At 47.3% G+C, this 18,927-nt stretch overlaps 1 protein-coding gene across 5 annotated transcripts in view; it reads left to right on the top strand.

Annotated features, from left to right (window-relative positions):
- LOC112228455 (rho GTPase-activating protein 32) overlaps window positions 1–15,127 on the top strand; it is a 241,599-nt gene extending 226,472 nt beyond the window's left edge. For all 5 annotated transcript variants that reach the window (XM_024393786.2, XM_042309011.1, XM_024393787.2 and 2 more), the window contains 11 exons: window positions 2,015–2,117; window positions 3,512–3,656; window positions 5,552–5,634; window positions 5,980–6,087; window positions 8,567–8,712; window positions 8,989–9,190; window positions 9,430–9,569; window positions 9,704–9,778; window positions 9,930–10,796; window positions 11,286–11,926; window positions 12,016–15,127. In XM_024393786.2, coding sequence (XP_024249554.1) covers window positions 2,015–2,117; window positions 3,512–3,656; window positions 5,552–5,634; window positions 5,980–6,087; window positions 8,567–8,712; window positions 8,989–9,190; window positions 9,430–9,569; window positions 9,704–9,778; window positions 9,930–10,796; window positions 11,286–11,926; window positions 12,016–14,151 — 4,646 coding nt within the window. In that variant the 3' untranslated portion in view covers window positions 14,152–15,127. The remainder of the gene's footprint in view (window positions 1–2,014; window positions 2,118–3,511; window positions 3,657–5,551; window positions 5,635–5,979; window positions 6,088–8,566; window positions 8,713–8,988; window positions 9,191–9,429; window positions 9,570–9,703; window positions 9,779–9,929; window positions 10,797–11,285; window positions 11,927–12,015) is intronic.
- Window positions 15,128–18,927: the final 3,800 nt, after the last annotated feature.

The following is an 18,927-nucleotide window of genomic DNA, read 5'->3' as shown; positions in this document are numbered from 1 at the left end:
GTCACTCACACTATGGTACAAGGGTCCGACTAGTCGCCACCTAACAGTGGCTGTATAGCAGGGCTTGGCTCAACTCCGGTAGAGGCTAGAGCAGGGTTGGGCTGTTGTTGACTCACGCCCTTCAGCTTTACGGTCCGTGCATGCAGAATGAACCCGACCACCCTCTGCGCCCTAGGAGGGTTGCTACGGTGACCGTGGCAACTTAGAGGGTGTAAAGGTCAGGTCAGCAGCGTGGTTACAGGGAGATTTTTTCCTCTCCACTGATCTGGAGCCAGAGGGATCTGGCAACACATGCTTTGTTTGCCCCCAAATCCATCCTGAGCTGTCTGTTCTGTCTGCCTGCACTACTACCACCCAAACAACCTCCTCTCCCCCCATTCCCCTCCCTCTTCTACTCTGTTCAAATGGGCTCCCACCACAGTGCTGTATAGCTGCATTACAGTGGCACATTTTGTGCACAAATTGTGCACATCCCTGTTAGTGAGTATTTCTCCTTTGCCTTGATAATCCATCCACCTGGCAGGTGTGGCATATCAAGAAGGTAATTAAACAGCATGACCATCACTCAAGTGCACCTTGTGCTGGGGACAATAACAGGCCACTCTAAAAAGTGCAGTTTTGTCACAAGTTTTAAGGGACCATGTAATTGGCATGCTGACTGCAGGAATGTTGATATATCGTGACGAGATCCTGAGGCCCATTGTCGTGCCATTCATCCGCCGCCATCACCTTATGATCCAGCATGATAATGCACAGCCCCATGTAGGGCTGGGCGATATATCAAGTACATTTGATTAATTCTAATGTTTTTTTTACACAATATTCCAAATCCCTGTATATCAAGGTTTTGTTATTTTTTGTTTTTATAAGCGTTTGTCTGCTTATTCTCGTGTTGTATTTTTGGTCTTGTCTCTTTCGCTCCTCTGTGCTGTGTTGTGCGCCTTCCCATTTACACCCGCGATCTGTATATACTGAAGAGATGCAGGTTTCCGCCTTAATAGTGGGAGTCATCCCAAAGGGGGGAAGTCAAGCATCAAGTTTTGGTCCAAAATAAGCACATAGAAACGCATTGGCCTTATTTTGGACAGATTTTTGCAAGAGTGAAATGACCTCTCCCTGCCTCACGCCAATAAATTTCAGAGATCACATCTTCCTTCCTGACAAGAAGTTTCAACTAACTATTTGCATTTGAGGTTTGGTCCAACAGAATGGGTCATATGGACACCAAAACACATTGAGACATTTATTTTATTGTAATAGAGAAGTTCACTTTTCTGGCTATATCCTTTTTCATGTCTCAACTCCTCCAAGTAGAGTTTCTCCCTGTCTCTCGCCCTGTCTCTCGCCCTGTCTCTCGCCCTGTCTCTCGCCCTGTCTCTCGCCCTGTCTCTCGCCCTGTCTCTCGCCCTGTCTCTCGCCCTGTCTCTCGCCCTGTCTCTCGCCCTGTCTCTCGCCCTGTCTCTCGCCCTGTCTCTCGCCCTGTCTCTCGCCCTGTCTCTCGCCCTGTCTCTCGCCCTGTCTCTCTCTGCCCTTGCAGCAGGCCATGACATGTTATCTGATGATCTTATCCAGATAGCCACCGAGTCTACTGCTCTCTCTGCTGACCACTGGCCAGAGGTAGTAACAAAGGTGAAACAGCAGGTGTTTTTTTCACAAACAGCCAGTGGTGGTAAGATATTGACTTGCTATGCTGCAGTCATGGAGAAAGGAAATAAGGACCCTTTTTGGGCCTTGGTCTCGGACACTCAACAGAAGTTTGTGTTTTTCTTTATCAGAGAACGTCAAATATTCTCTCAGTCCAAAACCACTCGTAGCTGGTGTTCCCTTGAGGAAGAATATATGCACGCTCTTTAGAAAGGAAACGTCTATACATTATTAAAGGGTGCACATTTATTGCAGTGTTCCGGTGCACATCTATTGATTGAAGTAGAGATGCCCTTTAAAGGTGTCTTTCTCTCCCTCTCTTTCGCACACTCTCACTCTCTGACATTGTGGTGTTTGTTTGCTGCTACAGTTCCCCAGGTACTCAAGAGCTGCACAGAGTTCATTGAGAAGCATGGCGTGGTGGACGGCATGTACCGCCTCTCTGGAATCGCCTCCAACATCCAGAAACTACGGTTAGACACACACACACACACACACACACACACACACACACACACAAATTTGGCAGCACTATCCGTTAAACATGGGTCTGCCTCAGGGCATTCATAGAAGTGATCTCAAGTGTACACCCGCCATCAACTTCTGAGAATTTGTTTATCCCTCGGTATTGAGAGAAAACAAAGCGTTTTAACACCATGGACCTTGACTACCAGGTGCCATTGTACTCAATCAGTTCATGTTCAATGAATACAACTCTCGTCACATGAAGTAAGGGGTGGAACCCAACTCCCAAAGATAATCCACGTATGCCATACATCACATAAAAAATTCCATCAAAGATTACTGGCACTGTAAACAAAAATCCCATTATCTTTTCCTTTGCATGCGATATGTGGATTTTCCTCTGTGTAGGCACAGTGGGCATCCCTCGACAACAATGTGTGTGGGTGCATGTGTGTGTAAGTCCCTCGTCAACCTATTGACTGACCATATCTTGTAGAAAAAGATGAGCCCAAACTGTTCTTTTCCCATCATGCTTTTGTGCTGTTCGTTTTGTCCTCTGAAACAGTCCAAGTAACTGACATTTTCACTCCGCCAACCGAGAACCCCGATGTCAGCTCACCCTGTAACTATAACATTTTGGACAGGGAAGAGGATGGAATGTTTGGCGCCTCGAAGCCAACCCAGAAATATATATATTTTTTGTATTTATGGGGCTTTCTTGTCTTTTTTCCCCCCTCCTTTAATAAGTATAACCCTTACCCGTCAATAAGTATTTACATGGTTTAGCTCCGGATTGAGATTTAAGAACCACCTCAAAAATCAACATTTCCATTTGTTAAAGATGCACTATACAGAAATAGCTCCGCCATTTCCTGGTTTCCACAAAAAATGTTGCGATAAATAGGAAATGTGCCCATCTGGTCTTGGCACGTGCCAACAGCTCGCAGATGCGGGTAGACTAGTCTACATGAGGTTATTATGGAAAAAGAGTGAGAATATTTGTCAAATGCAGTCAAGCATCGATTATCATGTCACCAGAATAAGACCCTCAATATTTGTGGAAAAGGAGCAACAAGCTCATTACTGTGAACTTTCACCACGCTGAAGTTCATCATAACTCATTCCATCTGTAGCCTAGTAAACTGCATGGTTTCCTGAGTCGTAGTGGGAAGACCACACACCATAATCATTGTGTTTACTTCGATATTGTGGTTATTATATAGATATTTACGCATAAATGAGTTTCCACTTCCATTTCTCACATTATTTATTTTACCGACATAAAAAGATCTGTCAAGACTTCACATGCTTAAAACTGTGGATAAAAACTTGGTTTATGTATGTCTCTCTCAATTCTCTTTCCCTCTCTCTCTCTCTCTCTTTCTCTCCCTCCCTCCACTAGGCATGAGTTTGACTCAGAGCAGATCCCCGACCTGACTAAAGACGTGTACATCCAGGACATCCACTGTGTAGGCTCCCTGTGCAAGCTCTACTTTCGTGAGCTGCCCAACCCCCTGCTCACCTATCAGCTCTACGAGAAATTCTCTGTAAGCACCTTCTCTTGGCACAGCGTAGGCACCCTCCCTGAGTGTCCTTCTCCACCCAAAATAAACAAATCCCGCTTTCCCACACTAACATGTTGCTAGATGGTATTTATTAGGTTTCGCACAGTCCAGAGCTGGAGTCGAATTTCCATGTCCAAAATGTACTGAACAAAAATTTAAATGCAACAATTCTTAAGTTACAGTTCATATAGGGAAATCAGTCAATTCAAATAATTCATTACGCCCTAATCTATGTATTTCACACGACTGGGAATACAGATATGCATCGTGTACAGATTCTTGCGACATGGGGCAGTGCATTATCATGCTGACACAAGATGATGGCTGCGGATGAATGGCACGACAATGGGCCTCAGGATCTCGTCACGGTATCTCTTTGCATTTAAATTGCCATCGATAAAATGCAATTGTGTTCGTTGTCCGTAGCTTATGCCTGCCCATACCATAACTCCACTGCCACCATGGGGCACTTTGTTCACAACGTTGACATCAGCAAACCGCTTGCCCACACTACACCATACACATGGTCTGCGGATGTGAGGCCAGTGGGACGTACTGCGAAATTCTCTAAACTGGCATTGTGGTAGGCTTATGGTAGTGAAATTAACATTAAATTATCTTGTGGACCTTCCTGCGGTCAGCATGCCAATTGCACGCTCCTTCAACACTTGAGACATCGGAGGCCTCCCGAGTGGCAAAGCGCTCTAAGACACTCCCTCGCAGTGCTCGAGGCGTCACTACAGACCCGGGTTCATTCCCGGTTAGGCCGGGGGGGGGGCTTTACTTTGCACATCTCACTCTAGCGACTCTTGTGGCGGACCAGGTGCCTGCAGGCTGACCTCGGTCGTCAGTTGACGGTGTTTCCTCTGACACATTGGTGCGGCTGGTGTTAAGAAGCGCGGTTTGGCGGGTCAAGTTTTGGAGAATGCATGTCTCGACCTTCGCCTCCTAAGTCCGTTAGGGAGTTGCAGTGATGAGACCAGATTTGGGAGAAAATGGGGGTAAAATACAAAAAAACTTGTATTTCTGTGGCATTGTGTTGTGACAAAACTGCACATTTTAGAGTGGCCTTTTATTGTCTCCAGCACAAGGTGCACCTGTGTAACAATCATGCTGTTTAATTAGCATCTTGATATGCCACACCTGTCAGGTGGATGGATTGTCTTGACGAAGGAGAAATGCTCACTAACAGGGATGTAAACACATTTTTGAGAAATAAGCTTTTTGTGCATATGGGACATTTCTGTGATATTTTATTTCAGCTCATGAAACATGGGACCAACACTTTACATGTTGAGTTTATATTTTTGTTCAGTGTACATTTTTATATCTCTGCGGGGGGTATGTTCAAGAGTCTTTCCAGGTTCAAGTGTCACTCATCTAAGGGGTAATAAGTCCTGTATTTATTGAGGATGGGCCAATCTAATACATTCCCCCCCTAATCAAAATATCAAGGTAGTCATGGCCCCTCAGTGATCTCATTCTCAATTCACCAAACACTACACTTTTGGAGGAACCCCACTCCAAAACCTAAGCACATGGCATCCACTTTAAACTAGTATTACAAATAAGACAAACCACACTCTCTCTGACTTGAAATCAAAACCCTCACCAAACCAAATAGTCTGGGTGTAAATGTTTGCTGGTTGCTATGGAAGAGCGGGGAAGGAAAGGGTGGAGGAGGGAGTGCAGGCAGCGTTATGCCCCTTTGGTTCAGCCAAGCTTTGTGCAAGTGCCTCCTCTCTGCACCACCCCTGGCCAACTAACTTGGTGGAGGTGTCAAGCAGTAAGCACTTCTGAACCCAGAGGCACTGACCCGTAGCGCTCTACTCCCTTCATCCTCCCCTCAGTCTTCCTCATTCCTCTCCGCTCCACAGGAGGCCGTCTCCGCAGCTACAGATGAGGAGCGGCTCATCAAAATACATGATGTCATCCAGCAGCTGCCGCCGCCGCATTACAGGTTAGAGCAGAGCCAGGCTGCCCCCTGCAGGAACACACACAGTACTGTCTCCGTAACCGGATGTCAATATATATTTTTTGCATCAGAAGGGTGTCATAATATACAATATGTGTGTTATAAAAACATAGTGGATGGTTATTATATTACACTCATACAGCTCTAGAATGGTATGATTGTACAATTAGGTCAAAAGTTCATAGAAGTAGTCATAGAACACCTCACCTGGTTCAGATAAACACTGCCTGCTTTTATAACAATAGCACAGTACTACTGAAGCTAATGAGGCTCTATGAAGTAGAACTGGTGTAAATGAATTGTGTTCTTCATCCTCCATCCTGTTCCCAGGACTTTGGAGTTCCTCATGAGGCACCTGTCCCATCTGGCCACCTTCAGTTACGTTACCAACATGCACAGCAAGAACCTGGCCATCGTCTGGGCCCCCAACCTACTGAGGTCAGACAACTTTGTTACTGTCTTGTTAAAAGTCATGTTATTGTTCATATCTCAGTATTATTGATAGATTGAGTACATGAAGTTGCTCTAAGTCAGGTATTGCCAAACTGGGGTATGCAATGCCGTCTTGGGAACGCCAAATAAAAATGTGATTCACATTTAAAATGTGTTTTTTTTAATCAACGGTACATTAAATATTTTCCAACGGGCTATACAGTTGGGTGAGGTTTTTTTTCTCGCCTGAGTAGCCTCGTTTCACTGCAAAAAAATAAAATTAAACCAAGTGTTCAGCGAAGTAATAACACAATGTCAAATACAGGTAGCAGAGTCAAGTAATTAACATCCAATCACATGAACTGTTACTCTCTCGCGGAAACCTTCACTCTTGCGCAGACATGACAAAAAAACATGACAATTTGAAATATACGCCACAGGAGTTTTTTGAGCGAGAAAAGGACGACTTTCGAGTAGTAAAACATGTATAAAGGCAACCGATACCATTAATAAGAAGGGTATAGAAGCGTCTTATATGGTGAGCTACCGAGTGGCTAGGACAGGCAAGCCCCATACTGTTGTGGAGGACTTAATTCTTCTTGCTGCCGCGGAGGCTAGGACAATGCTGGGCTAGGACAATGCTGGGGGAAAAGGCCCAAAAAAACGATACAAACAACACTGTTTCATGACGCATCAGTGACATACATGGCAGGAGCTGTTTTGAAACGATTACTGCTTCCCATACAAGCCAGTGAATTATATACATGACAGCTAGATGAGTCCACAGACGTGGCGGGCCTGGCACAGCTCCTGGTGTATGTCCGTTATGTTTATGGAGGGTCAATTAAGGAAGACATCCTCTTCTGCAAACCACTGGAAACCAGGACAACATGACAGGATATTTTTAAAGTACTGGACAGCTTTGTGACATCCATTTGACTATGGTGGTCAAGATGTGTTGGTATCTGTACTGATGGTGCGCAAAAGCCATGAGAGGGAGACATAGTAGTGGTAACGCGCGTGCAAGCAGTTGCTCCCGACGCCACTTGCGTACACTGCAGCATCCACCGAGAGGCTCTTGCTACCAAGGGAATGCTTGAAAGACGTTTTGGATACTACAGTGAAAATGGTTAACTTTGTTCAAGCAAGGCCCCTGAACTCTTGTGTATTTTCTGCATTATGCAATGATGCAATGATGTAACGCTTTTACAACATACAGAAGTGTGCTGGTTATCAAAGGGCAAAGTATTGACACTTTTTTTTAATTGAGAGATGAGCTTAGTTTTCTTTACTGACCATAATTTTCACTTGTCTGACCGCTTGCATGATGACAAGTTTCTCACACGACTGGCCTATCTGGATGATGTTTTTTCTCGCCTGAATGATCTGAATCTAGGATTACAGTGACTCTCTGCAACTATATTCAGTGTGCTGGACAAAATTGAGGCTGTGATTAAGAAGTTGGAGCTCTTTTCTGTCTGCATTAAGGACAACACACAGGTCTTTCCATCATTGTATTATTCTTTGTGTGCAAATAATCTGAAGTTTACGGACAACTTCAAATGTGATATAACGAAGCACCTGAGTGAGCTGGGTGCACAATTATGCAGGTACTTTCCTGAAACGGACAACACAAACGGGATTCGTTATCCCTTTCATGCCCTGCCTCCAGTCCACTTACCGATATCTGAACAAGAGAGCCTCATCGAAATTGCAACAAGCGGTTCTGTGACAATTGAATTTAATCAGAATCCACTGTTCGATTTCTGGATTGGGCTGCACTCAGTTTCTTGCCTTGACAAATCATGCTGTTTAGACACTGATGCCCTTTGCAACCACGTACCTATGTGAGAGTGAATTCTCGGCCCTCACTAGCATGAAAACTAAATACAGGCACAGACTGTGTGTGGAAAATGATTTAACACTGAGACTCTCTGCAATGTTTGGTTGTATTGGAGAGTTATGTGCATCCTTTCAAGCATACCCTTCACATTGACCTGTGTTGAGTTATTCACAATTTTTGATAAACAAATACGGTTTTATATGTAAGATGGCTAAATAATAATATTATTTGTGCCCTGGTCCTATAAGAGATTTTTGTCACTTCCCATGAGCCAGGTTGTGATGATAACTCACACTCATGCTTATGTTTAATACATGAATCGTTTAGTGTGTGTGTGGCATGCTTACAGTGATGGCAAAAAATATATACATTTGAGAGTGTGCTGACCCTGGTGCTACGCAGCTGGATGTTGAATGTTTGAAGGGGTGCGGGACTATAAAAACTTTGAACCACTGCTCTAAGTTTCTATAGTTGCTACTATAGTCTTGTACCAACAATGCCTGTTATGACTTAATTTAAGCCACAAAAACACATCTCTTCTGCCTTTTTGTTGAAGCATGAGTCTTTGTTGAAAACCATTTGAATTTGGTTGACTTTCCCCATGGCTGATCCCCCGTGTTGTTTCCCTACCGGTCTCCCCAGGTCCAAGCAGATAGAGTCAGCCTGCTTCAGCGGCACGGCAGCCTTCATGGAGGTCCGCATCCAGTCGGTGGTGGTGGAGTTCATACTGAACCACGTAGACGTCCTCTTCAACCCCAAACTCAGCTCGCTCATACGGGAGGGAGCAGGTATGCATGTCAACCTGTTGGGAGGTTATCTATACTCATCTATGTGCTATGGTGCTAAATGAATCTGGAGGATTCTTATATGCCAGTGGCGATTCTTTGTCATAATTTGTCATGCACAAGAAAATTGTGTGCATACAGAATCTACCTGCCCCAAGTCTTCCCTGGCCCAAAGTTTCCTTTCATTCAGAAAAAGTAGCTTACTCAGAACAATCACATTTATGCAAGTCATTTGTCTCTTCCACAACATAGTGTACATGATGATAATTTCTCCCCTAGGACACAACTCGTTGTCGCGGCCCAAGTCCCTGCTGGTGTCATCCCCCTCTACCAAGCTGCTGACCCTGGAGGAGGCCCAGGCCCGGACCCAGGCTCAGATCAACTCCCCCGTCACAGCCGACAGCAAGTACATTGAGGTGGGGGAGGGCCCTGCAGCCCTGCAGGGCAAGTTCCACACCATCATCGAGTTCCCTACTGAGAGGTATGAACGTCCTGAGGCCCTGGTATCTTTCTAACAGACGATGTTTGTCTGAGGTATAAAGCATGGAAATGCAGGAAGCATAAATGACACGCTACTTAAATGGGAATGTCGTGCCATGAACGCATAGTTATATTGTTTCATAAATATGACTCGTGTTCTTTAGGCACAGATTACAAAAGGACATAGGACTACTTGTTGTCCCAAATCACTTTTTCCTTTTCTCCATTCACCCCCTACAGAAAGAGGCCCCCAATCAAGTCCAAGAAGTCTCCGGTGGGCAGCTGGCGCTCCTTCTTCAACCTGGGCAAGTCCTCGTCCATGTCCAAGCGCAAGCTGCACCGCAACCCCAGCGAACCCAACGAACTCCAGGCCATGGCAGGTTAGATTCCCTTTCCTTTTTCCACCCAAACTCTACCCATCAATCTCTCTGACCCTTCTCACAAATAGACTAAAGTATATATATATTTGATTGTCCTGATGTATGTAAACTAATGTCAGTCTGGTGTGTTTCAGGAGGCAGAGGGGACACTGGGACGCTCCGATCGGCCAAAAGCGAGGAGTCACTCACCTCGCTACACAATGTTGAAGGTAATGTTCCATGGGGCTCCTCTCGGCTGACTGAGCCTATTCTTGAGTGGCAGTCTGTGCTATGGTCCAAGTAGTAATGTAGTAGTAGATCATTTTCTCTAATAAAAAATGTGACTTGTCTTTGAATTGATGATTTCCCCGACCCCCATAGGAGAGTCGAAGGTGTACCGTCCACGGCGGCCCCGCTCCAGCAGCGATGCCCTCTCGGCCTCCTTCAATGGGGACCTGCTGGACAGCCACGCCTGGCAGCACTGCAACTTCTACGACAACCTGACCCAGGACCACAGCGGGGGCCCCACCCACGACAGAGGGGACAGCAACGGGGACGAGGGGCCCATCTGCGTGCCCGCCCTCATTTCGCCTCCGTGTTTGGCCAACGAAGACGTGGACCTTAGTCTCCCCGACATCGGCATGGCCTCGTTGGACTTTGACCCCATGTCGTTCCAGTGCAGCCTGCATGATGGCTCTTTCTCCTTCCCCCTCGGGCTGAGTGATGTAGCCATGGGCGCGGCGGGTGAGAGCACCAGTCTAAAGAGGAGCCAAGGCAGCATTGACAATGGCTCGGTGCCTGTCTCACCCTCCTTCCCGGGGACGTTCACCTTCCCCTTCCTGTCACCCGACCTCAGCCTGGCCACGAGAAAGAAAGCTGAGAGCAAGAAGCTGACCTGCTCCGTGTCTTTCCCAGACAAACCGTTACATGCTGTTTCCCCTATAAAGTTTAAGGCGACCATTCTAGCCATTTCAGAGCCATTTGCCATGGTGTTTCCCAGTAGGCTTACAGAAAACTACGTTGTTCCCCAGCCCCCACCCCCCTCCTCGGGACAGCCCGGGGATTCTCCTCCATTAATGGGCTCAGTGCTGCTGAGGACAGGGGAGCCGTCGCTGAGTGAGGCCTTCCAGATGGAGCTGCACTGTAAACTCTCCACCTTCGACAATGACATCAACACTGAGAGCCAAGTCTCAACAGAAGAGAGCACTGCCCAGAAACCTTCAGCAACCAGTAGCCAGGAACAGCCAGGTCAGTGATACATACAGCCGCTACATTGAATTTGTATTCACTTTGTTTATTTTTTATGTTAAAGGTATAGTTCACCCAAATTACAAAATTATATATTAGTTTCCTTACCCTGTAAGCAGTCTGTGGACAAGGAGGTCATGTCTAAAGACTGCTTACAGTGTACGGAAACCAATATGTAATTTAGGTGAACTGTCCCTTTAAATATATGATTGTCATGTTTCTTTTTAGATTATAGGGCCTATGTTTGATAATGCTTTGATCGATGATGCCTGTTTTGTTTCTAGGCTTAGTTTCCCCACCTCATGCACCTTGCATGGATTTCAGCTCAGAGAAATTTTCCACATTATGTTGCCCCGAGTGCCATGCTTAACTCTTCCCCCTCTCTCCTATTCTTGAAGACCAAGCCTGCCTTTTTTCTTTCCCTCTAGCATACTTTCTCTTCTCTCTTTCCTCACACTGCAGTTCCCTTCTGTTTTTTCCCCCTCTCAGGAACCGTAGCTAGCCTGGACTCTCCAAAGGGTACCCCTAGCCCTCTCAGCTCCCCCTCCGTGTCCCCTCTTCCTCCCTTGCCCGCTCAGAAGAACTCTGCCCACATGCTGGCCCTGGCAGAGTCCGCCCAACAGTATTCCATCCTGACCCAGAGGTCCTCCCAGACCCAGTCCCCCATCAGGCCCAAGGTGCCCTCACACTCCCTTGACTGGACCCCTCCCACAGCCCTGTTCCCCCAGACTTCCCTCAAGAAGGGACCCAGAACAGGAGCAGCCCAGAACCCAAACCTAAGCACCACCACCCCAAACATCGCCCCTTCTTCCTCTCTCCCTCCCACCACCCCTACTGACAAACAGCCAAGCCAGTCAGCCAGCTATCAGTCAATCAGTACGTCCGCCAGTGCTAAGTCCCCCTCCACTCCTCCCAGAGCCAGACAGGATATAGATTTCACCCCACCAACATCCCCCCACCACCCGTGTATCACCACTCCCTCCAGACCTCCTGCCCATGTGTCCCCCACTCGGAGGTGTCCAGAGAGGCAGCAGCCCGCCATGGGCCAGGTAGCGGTCAGCAGCACTGGATCCTCCACCACCACTCCCAGCAGCAAGGAGATGGGTGTCCTGCCACAGCCTGCTCCTGAGGTAAATTGCCTAAAATGTGTCTTATTTGCAGCATATCTTTGAAATAGAAACTATATAGCCAACTGGAATTGTTTTTGGTTCATTTTCAGGTCCATGTAAATGATAGCGTCTGGTCGCCAACTCTTCCAAAACCTTTGGAGCAGCCAGTGGCAGTTCTGCAGCCACAGCCTCATATACAGTCCCATCCTCACCCACAGGCCCAGTCACAGCCCCATCCCCAGCCTAACACCAGAGTGGCCCCCACCCCAGCCGAGCAAGTGGAGAGACCATGGGAGGCCATAAAGCCAGTAGAGCCCCGCATGGAGTCAGCGACCCACCATCATGCCCATGGGCCAACACCGCCAACGCCTCCCGTCCGCTCCATCGAGAGCAAACTGGCAACCGCTGTGCTCAGCCACACAGAGGCTGCCAACCCTGCCATCTTCCACAACATCCTGGCAGAGGCCTCCACCCCTGAAGAGGCCCTCACCCATCCTCCCCCTCCCGCGCTAAAGTCTTCCACCCACCAGTCAGCCTACCTCTACCACACCAAGGGAGAGGCTGCCTTACTGGAGCCTCCTAAGGAGGCCTACTACCACCAACGGGCCATTCCCGTGGGGAAACCTTCATACCACTACCGGCCAGACAGTGTTCCGTCACACCTCTCCTACGTGTCCAAGTCGGAGCCTCAGATACCTTACAGTACCCGCACGGACCACCGCTACAACACCCATGCTCACTCCAGGTCCTACCACCAGTCTATGAAGCACCGCGGGCCCCCCAGGAGGGGCGAGTACATCTCCCCCAGCCCGGGCTATGGTCCCATGGAGGGAGCCCCAGTCTACCCCGCCATCCGCAGGGTGCACTCGCTACACGTGCCCTCAACCATTCGTTCAGTGCCCATCCAGCGGACCGAGGTTCCTCCGGACGACGAGCTCTTGTATTACCAGCGGCCCTTCTACCAGTGCAAGGCCTATCAGCAACAGCCGCAACAGTTCTCTCAGGCCGACTACCACGTCACCCAGCTCCAGCCTTACTTTGAGAATGGCCGGGTGCAGTACCGTTACGGCCCCTATTCGCCTGGCGCCAACCCGCTGGACGCCCCTTACTACAATGTGGACCCCTATGGGACCATCCGGCTGCGGCACTTACACTCGTTCAGCAGCCGGGACCTGGGGCCCACCCTCAGCCGGTCGGGGGGCAAGGCAGGCGGCTACCACTACCTGTCCCGCCCTGTCCTTCCACCTGGAAAGGAGCAAAGCTTGTTCAGCAGAGATGTGCCCCCGGGCCACGGCTCCAAGGGAGCCGCCTTCTACTTTGCTTGGGACCCCGAGGAGTCGGAAAGGCTCCGGATGCATTCCATCCACAGGGAGAGCCAGGCAAGGCAGACGGTCAGGGGTCCTGTCATGTCTCAGTATGACAACTTAGGCCTGGTCATGCCTGGCGACCTGGGGGGGTACGAAACCCTACACCTGCGCAGTAAGTCAGACCCCAGCAAATCCGTGCTGATGTCTGCCGAGAGTAAAGATGGGTGTTACGGCGTACCGCCAGGCTCCCAGCACGCTCCCCGACACTTGGTGTCAGACCCTGACGTCCTCATGTACATGGAGACAGGGAACCACTGTCAGGGTACCGCCACTGGGGACAAACAAAGCAGCTCCAGGACCTGCCAGGCCTCCCACTCGCACCAAGTCCAACACCCACCCCGCAACCAGTCCCATCAGCAGGACCCCAGTCGACACGACCCAGGGGACGGAGCTCGGAGCTTCCAACCTCGCTACCAACTGTCCGATCCAGACCGGCATCCGAACAGGGCCAAAACACCCGTTGGTTACCAGGACAAAGATGACCAGCAACAACAGTCGGCCCCCGTCAAAGCGCAGGCCCCTCCCAAGCCTGAGTGGTCGCAATGCGTCCGAGAGCAGCAGCAGCACTACAGCCAAGCCGCCATGCCCAAGTCAGACAGAGAATACTCATACCAGCCCCACGGTGGGCAGCAGAGACACAGCACCATGACGGTGCAGTCCCACTACGACAACATGGATGACTACCACCCAGCAGCATTACCTCAGCCACAGGCCCCCATGCAAAACCCCTGTGGGGGCTCCTCGGGCTCTTTCCCCACCAACCCTGGCTTCACGGCCAGCCACAGCAACAGGGCGTACTCCACTGCCTTGGGCCAGGGTGCCTTCATCCCAGCTGAACTGGCCCTGCAGAGGCCCGAGACAGAAATACATGCAGAATGAAGAAGAGACTTGAGAAAAATGTGTCAAACAAACTTTTGCCTGGGTTTTAGGAAGCAAATAAGTGACTCAACTCTAGATTCAAAGTTCCACAGCCTCTGCAGGACAGTGGACTGTTGTTGGACCGTTTTACATTATTTTTCTTCCCTGTATTTTTTATGAATTGTAAAAATCTAATTATAAGATACTTTTTACAGAATGTACTGAATTAACCATAATTTCTTCAATTGTTCTAAGAAGCCACGTGGTCATGACTCATTGAAATGGTGGCAGATCATAGAAATGTTTATGATATTATAAACAAAATGTATGTGAAACCAGAATTGCAAAAAAATTTAAATGTGTAAAAATAGATATTTTTTGTTTGATTTCCAGCATAACAGGGATGAAGGTTTGCATTTTAGAAATGCATGTACTCTTCAATCACTTACAGAACAGTTCTATGTACCACTGTATCCATTGTACTTTCTGGATGTTACAGTACAAGTTGTTGTGGGAGAAAATCTGTTTAAATCATCGTGCCCTCCCTCCTGTCTCTGTGTACACATGGCGGTGCAATATGTTTCAGTTTTCAAACATCTCTGAATTGGGGTCGGGCCCAAGAGTACTAGAACTACACAGGGTACTTTCACCTAGTACAGTAGGATTATGTTCATATTTTATTTGCTCTGTGACTGTGCCATTCTTAGATTTTATGTATTTTTGCTATAAAGCAGAGTGAATTTAAATCTAATGGAATTTTTTGGTACAGAGGCTTGTTCTTCATTGTAAGAGGGACAAAACATTTTGGCAGTCTTTTTGATCGTGAAAGCATTCCTGCTCATGTATGGGCTAACGATTGGTTATGAGAATGACAATGTTACCTTGGAAGCTGTAAAATAATAATTATTTTACAATGTGTTTTGTTTTGTAGTCTTGTTTTTTTTCTGCCAATTGCAAAGAACTTCAATGGACTAACTTAATAAAGTTATGAAAAATGTGTTCTTTCGAAGAAACTGATATTCTACAACACTTCACACAAATTGAAATGCTTGCTCAGCTCGAGCAAGTGAATTCACTACAGTACATTTTGAAATAATGTATGTACTCATTTTCAGAGTATGTGAAAAATATTGTTTTATATGTTCCCAGAGTCGAAAACCATAAAGTCATTTTAAAGCATAAATGTTTGGGATCATTTTGAAGAAGAAAAAAAGTGGGATAACCTTTCTGGAATCAACTGTCTGCTTTCAGTGCAATTTGTCAACAGACAGTCAAATTGACAGAGGATTCAGATTAATCTCATTCAATTTCAAATGCAGTTCTTAAACCAGGTTTCCATCTAACTTTTTTATGTGAGTAAAGTACGTTGGATAAAAAAATGGAACGACAGACCTGATGGAAACATCAAATTTGTTGGTAAACTTTCCAAATGTCGACAAAACAAAGTACACTAGACAAGGTGGGTTGTTTTTGTATTAGTAAAATGAATTATGCAAGAAGTGGAAGTGCCTTTTTATGCACAAATATTTATAGAATGACCATTAGAAGTACATTTGGAGTCACGCAGCGATATGGTGTGTGTGGGCCTCCCACTACAACTCGGGAAAGCATGCAGTTTATTAGGCTAGAAATAAATGATGAACTTCACAGGGTGGTGAAAGTCCAGTGATGAGTTTGTTTCTTTCCAATATTGAGGGTCTTATTCTGGTGACATTATGCTTGGCTGCGGTTTGACAAATAAAAATAATCTCGCTCTTTTGTTCATAATAATCTAAGCATGTAGTTGACTATACCCGCACTGTATCTGCTGCAGTGTCGCCAACTCCTCAGTAAGGAAAGTAGCTATTGGCTGTCCTAAAAGTCGCTAAATTACGTCACCTAATTTGCATAATTGGCTATGTGCATGTAATTGTAATGGACGCTGTAGGAGAGAGGAGTAACATTGTGGGAGAGACAAAAAGTAAGTAAAAAACACCCTAAATATATTTAGAACTACAAATGAACTTCTGTTGATTCTTGTTTTTTTTTATGTCACAATTCCAACCCTCTTTTATCCGGGCTTGGGACTGGCAAAAGTGACCCGCTGGCGGAGTTACTTCGTTTTTTTATTTTATTTTTTTGTTTTTTAGCTTAGTTTTCTTAATTTAGTTTGGTTTTTAACCTTATGGTCCACTAAGGAGCCTACAACAAGTCACAGTAAAACATTAATATTTTTAACCATAACATTTTTTTTTTTTTTTGTATACAATCTACATTAACCATCTAAATGGACCAAAAAGAGACAATAGAAAAAAACTGTCAATGGCAATGTGAGAAAATTATGGTAACTAGTCTGGCCCTAATTCAGGTAACAAAAAAAAAATTCAGACTCCCCTCCAACACACACAGGCAGTGTTTGCTCACAGAAAGAGTGGGTCATCGTCATTTTGGTCAAGGCTCTCTCTCTATGGCAGGTTCAGCAACCTGAGGGAGCTAACTCAAATGAGTAAGGATGTGATATGCAAATAAGGTGCAAAACATTATCAGGCAGCTGGTGCTCATAGCAAGCCTCACCAGACAGCTTCAGTCCATATTGAATGTACAGGATGGAGTTAAGGGTCTGCAAGGACATCCGATTTCTAAGTTTGCTTTTTACCACACTAATCTGGCTGAATACTCTCGACTTCAGCATTTGAGTTTGGCAATGACAACACAGACACAGCAGCCATGGCAAGTTCTTGAAACGGGTTGATATCAGCTGCATCCCTGAACTTCCAAATCTCACTCCAGAAGCCCAGTGTGTTTTTTGTCTCATTTCATTTACTAAGATGGATGGCACGCCATTGCTGGACAATCTTGTCTATCTCTGCAGCGGAGTAGCCAAGGAACTTGGCTATTTTTTCTATTTCTCCAGGGCTCTTATTGTGCTTTAGAGTTTCCTCCACATTGAAAACGGACATGTACTGCAATGCTTCAATGTTGTCTGGCAGTCTCACCCTCAAGTCATTAGTGAGGGAGATGGTAAAGGCTACACACCGCTTTCGGACATTGTTTTCATCCTCAGGCGCAAGGTGGAGCTCAGCTGCCTTTGACTCAAAAAGGTAACCATGGTACGGTTTGGGACTGAGGTATCCATATATTGGCCCTTTGAGTACATCAACATTTACCAGTGGATTCAGCACCCTGCTGCTCACAGACTTGATCAGGCTAACCAAGCTGTAGCTTAAGAGGATCTACTTGCTCTCCCTCAAAAGCCTTGATGGCCAACTGTACCTCACCCAGCACTACTGTACCTCACCCAGCACTACTGTACCTCACCCAGCACAACTGTACCTCACCCAGCACTACTGTACCTCACCCAGCACTACTGTACCTCACCCAGCACTACTGTACCTCACCCAGCACTGACTTCAAAAAAGTCAGATACAATATGTTTTGAGGATCACTGTACATGGAGTATAAAACCTCAGCCATGGGGCAGTGTTCACTGGACTTGGTGACTGAGAAATGCAGCCTCCCACTGGTCCAAAATGCATGAAACCGCGGGTTCAATGGAGAGCCAACGTGTGGCACACACCTTGGTTATCTGTAAAGGTTTCTCCCCACAGTTGGTCTCATATATGGCCTTGTAGGCCCCCCAGTGCTTTGGAGACACTGAACCAGTTATAAGTCTCTTGTACCAAGTACTCCACACTACGGGGGATGGTGTCATTGGAAGCATGACTTACAGCAAGCTGCAGAGAGTGGCACACACAGCGAATAAGAACCAGATATTTGAGGCCATACTCCTCCTCCAGCACTTTATGGACCCCATTGTTAATCCCCATAACAGAGGCATTGTCGGTCCCTATCCACAGAAGTTTCTCTTTTTTAAGACAACACTTTGAGGATAGCCACAACAGCACGGGCTATACATTTGGCATCCTACCTCCAACTCAAGCCCCAGAATTGGAGGCTTGAGTTGAATTGGAGGCTTGAATTGTTGATAAAATTGTCTGCTTGGTGTCACTACCTCCAGGTACTTAGAAACACTTGCATCCGTGGACTCATCGAGGAGGCTGAAACCCTGGCCACCCACATCTGTGGACTCATCGAGGAGGCTGAAACGCTGCTCACCCACGACCGTGGACTCATCGAGGAGGCTGAAACGCTGGTCACCCACATCTGTGGACTCATCGAGGAGGAGGCTGAAACGCTGCTCACCCACATCCGTGGACTCATCGAGGAGGCTGAAACGCTGCTCACCCACATCTGTGGACTCATCGAGGAGGCTGAAACGCTGCTCACCCACATCCGTGGACTCATCGAGGAGGCTGAAACCCTGGTCACCCACATCTGTGGACTCATCGAGGAGGCTGAAACGCTGCTCACCCACGACCGTGGACTCATCGAGGAGGCTGAAACGCTGGTCACCCACATCTGTGGACTCATCGAGGAGGAGGCTGAAACGCTGCTCACCCACATCCATGGACTCATCGAGGAGGCTGAAACGCTGGTCACCCACATCCGTGGACTCATCGAGGAGGCTGAAACGCTGGTCACCCACATCCGTGGACTCATCGAGGAGGCTGAAACGCTGGTCACCCACATCCGTGGACTCATCGAGGAGGCTGAAACGCTGCTCACCCACATCCGTGGACTCATCGAGGAGGCTGAAACGCTGCTCACCCACATCTGTGGACTCATCGAGGAGGCTGAAACGCTGCTCACCCACATCTGTGGACTCATCGAGGAGGCTGAAACGCTGGTCACCCACATCCGTGGACTCATCGAGGAGGCTGAAACGCTGGTCACCCACATCCGTGGACTCATCGAGGA

The sequence above is a fragment of the Oncorhynchus tshawytscha genome, linkage group LG30 (assembly GCF_018296145.1).
Source record: "Oncorhynchus tshawytscha isolate Ot180627B linkage group LG30, Otsh_v2.0, whole genome shotgun sequence".
Taxonomy (NCBI): domain Eukaryota; kingdom Metazoa; phylum Chordata; class Actinopteri; order Salmoniformes; family Salmonidae; genus Oncorhynchus; species Oncorhynchus tshawytscha.
Note: the sequence above shows the minus strand (reverse complement) of the source record. Positions and strands in the feature narration are given on the sequence as shown.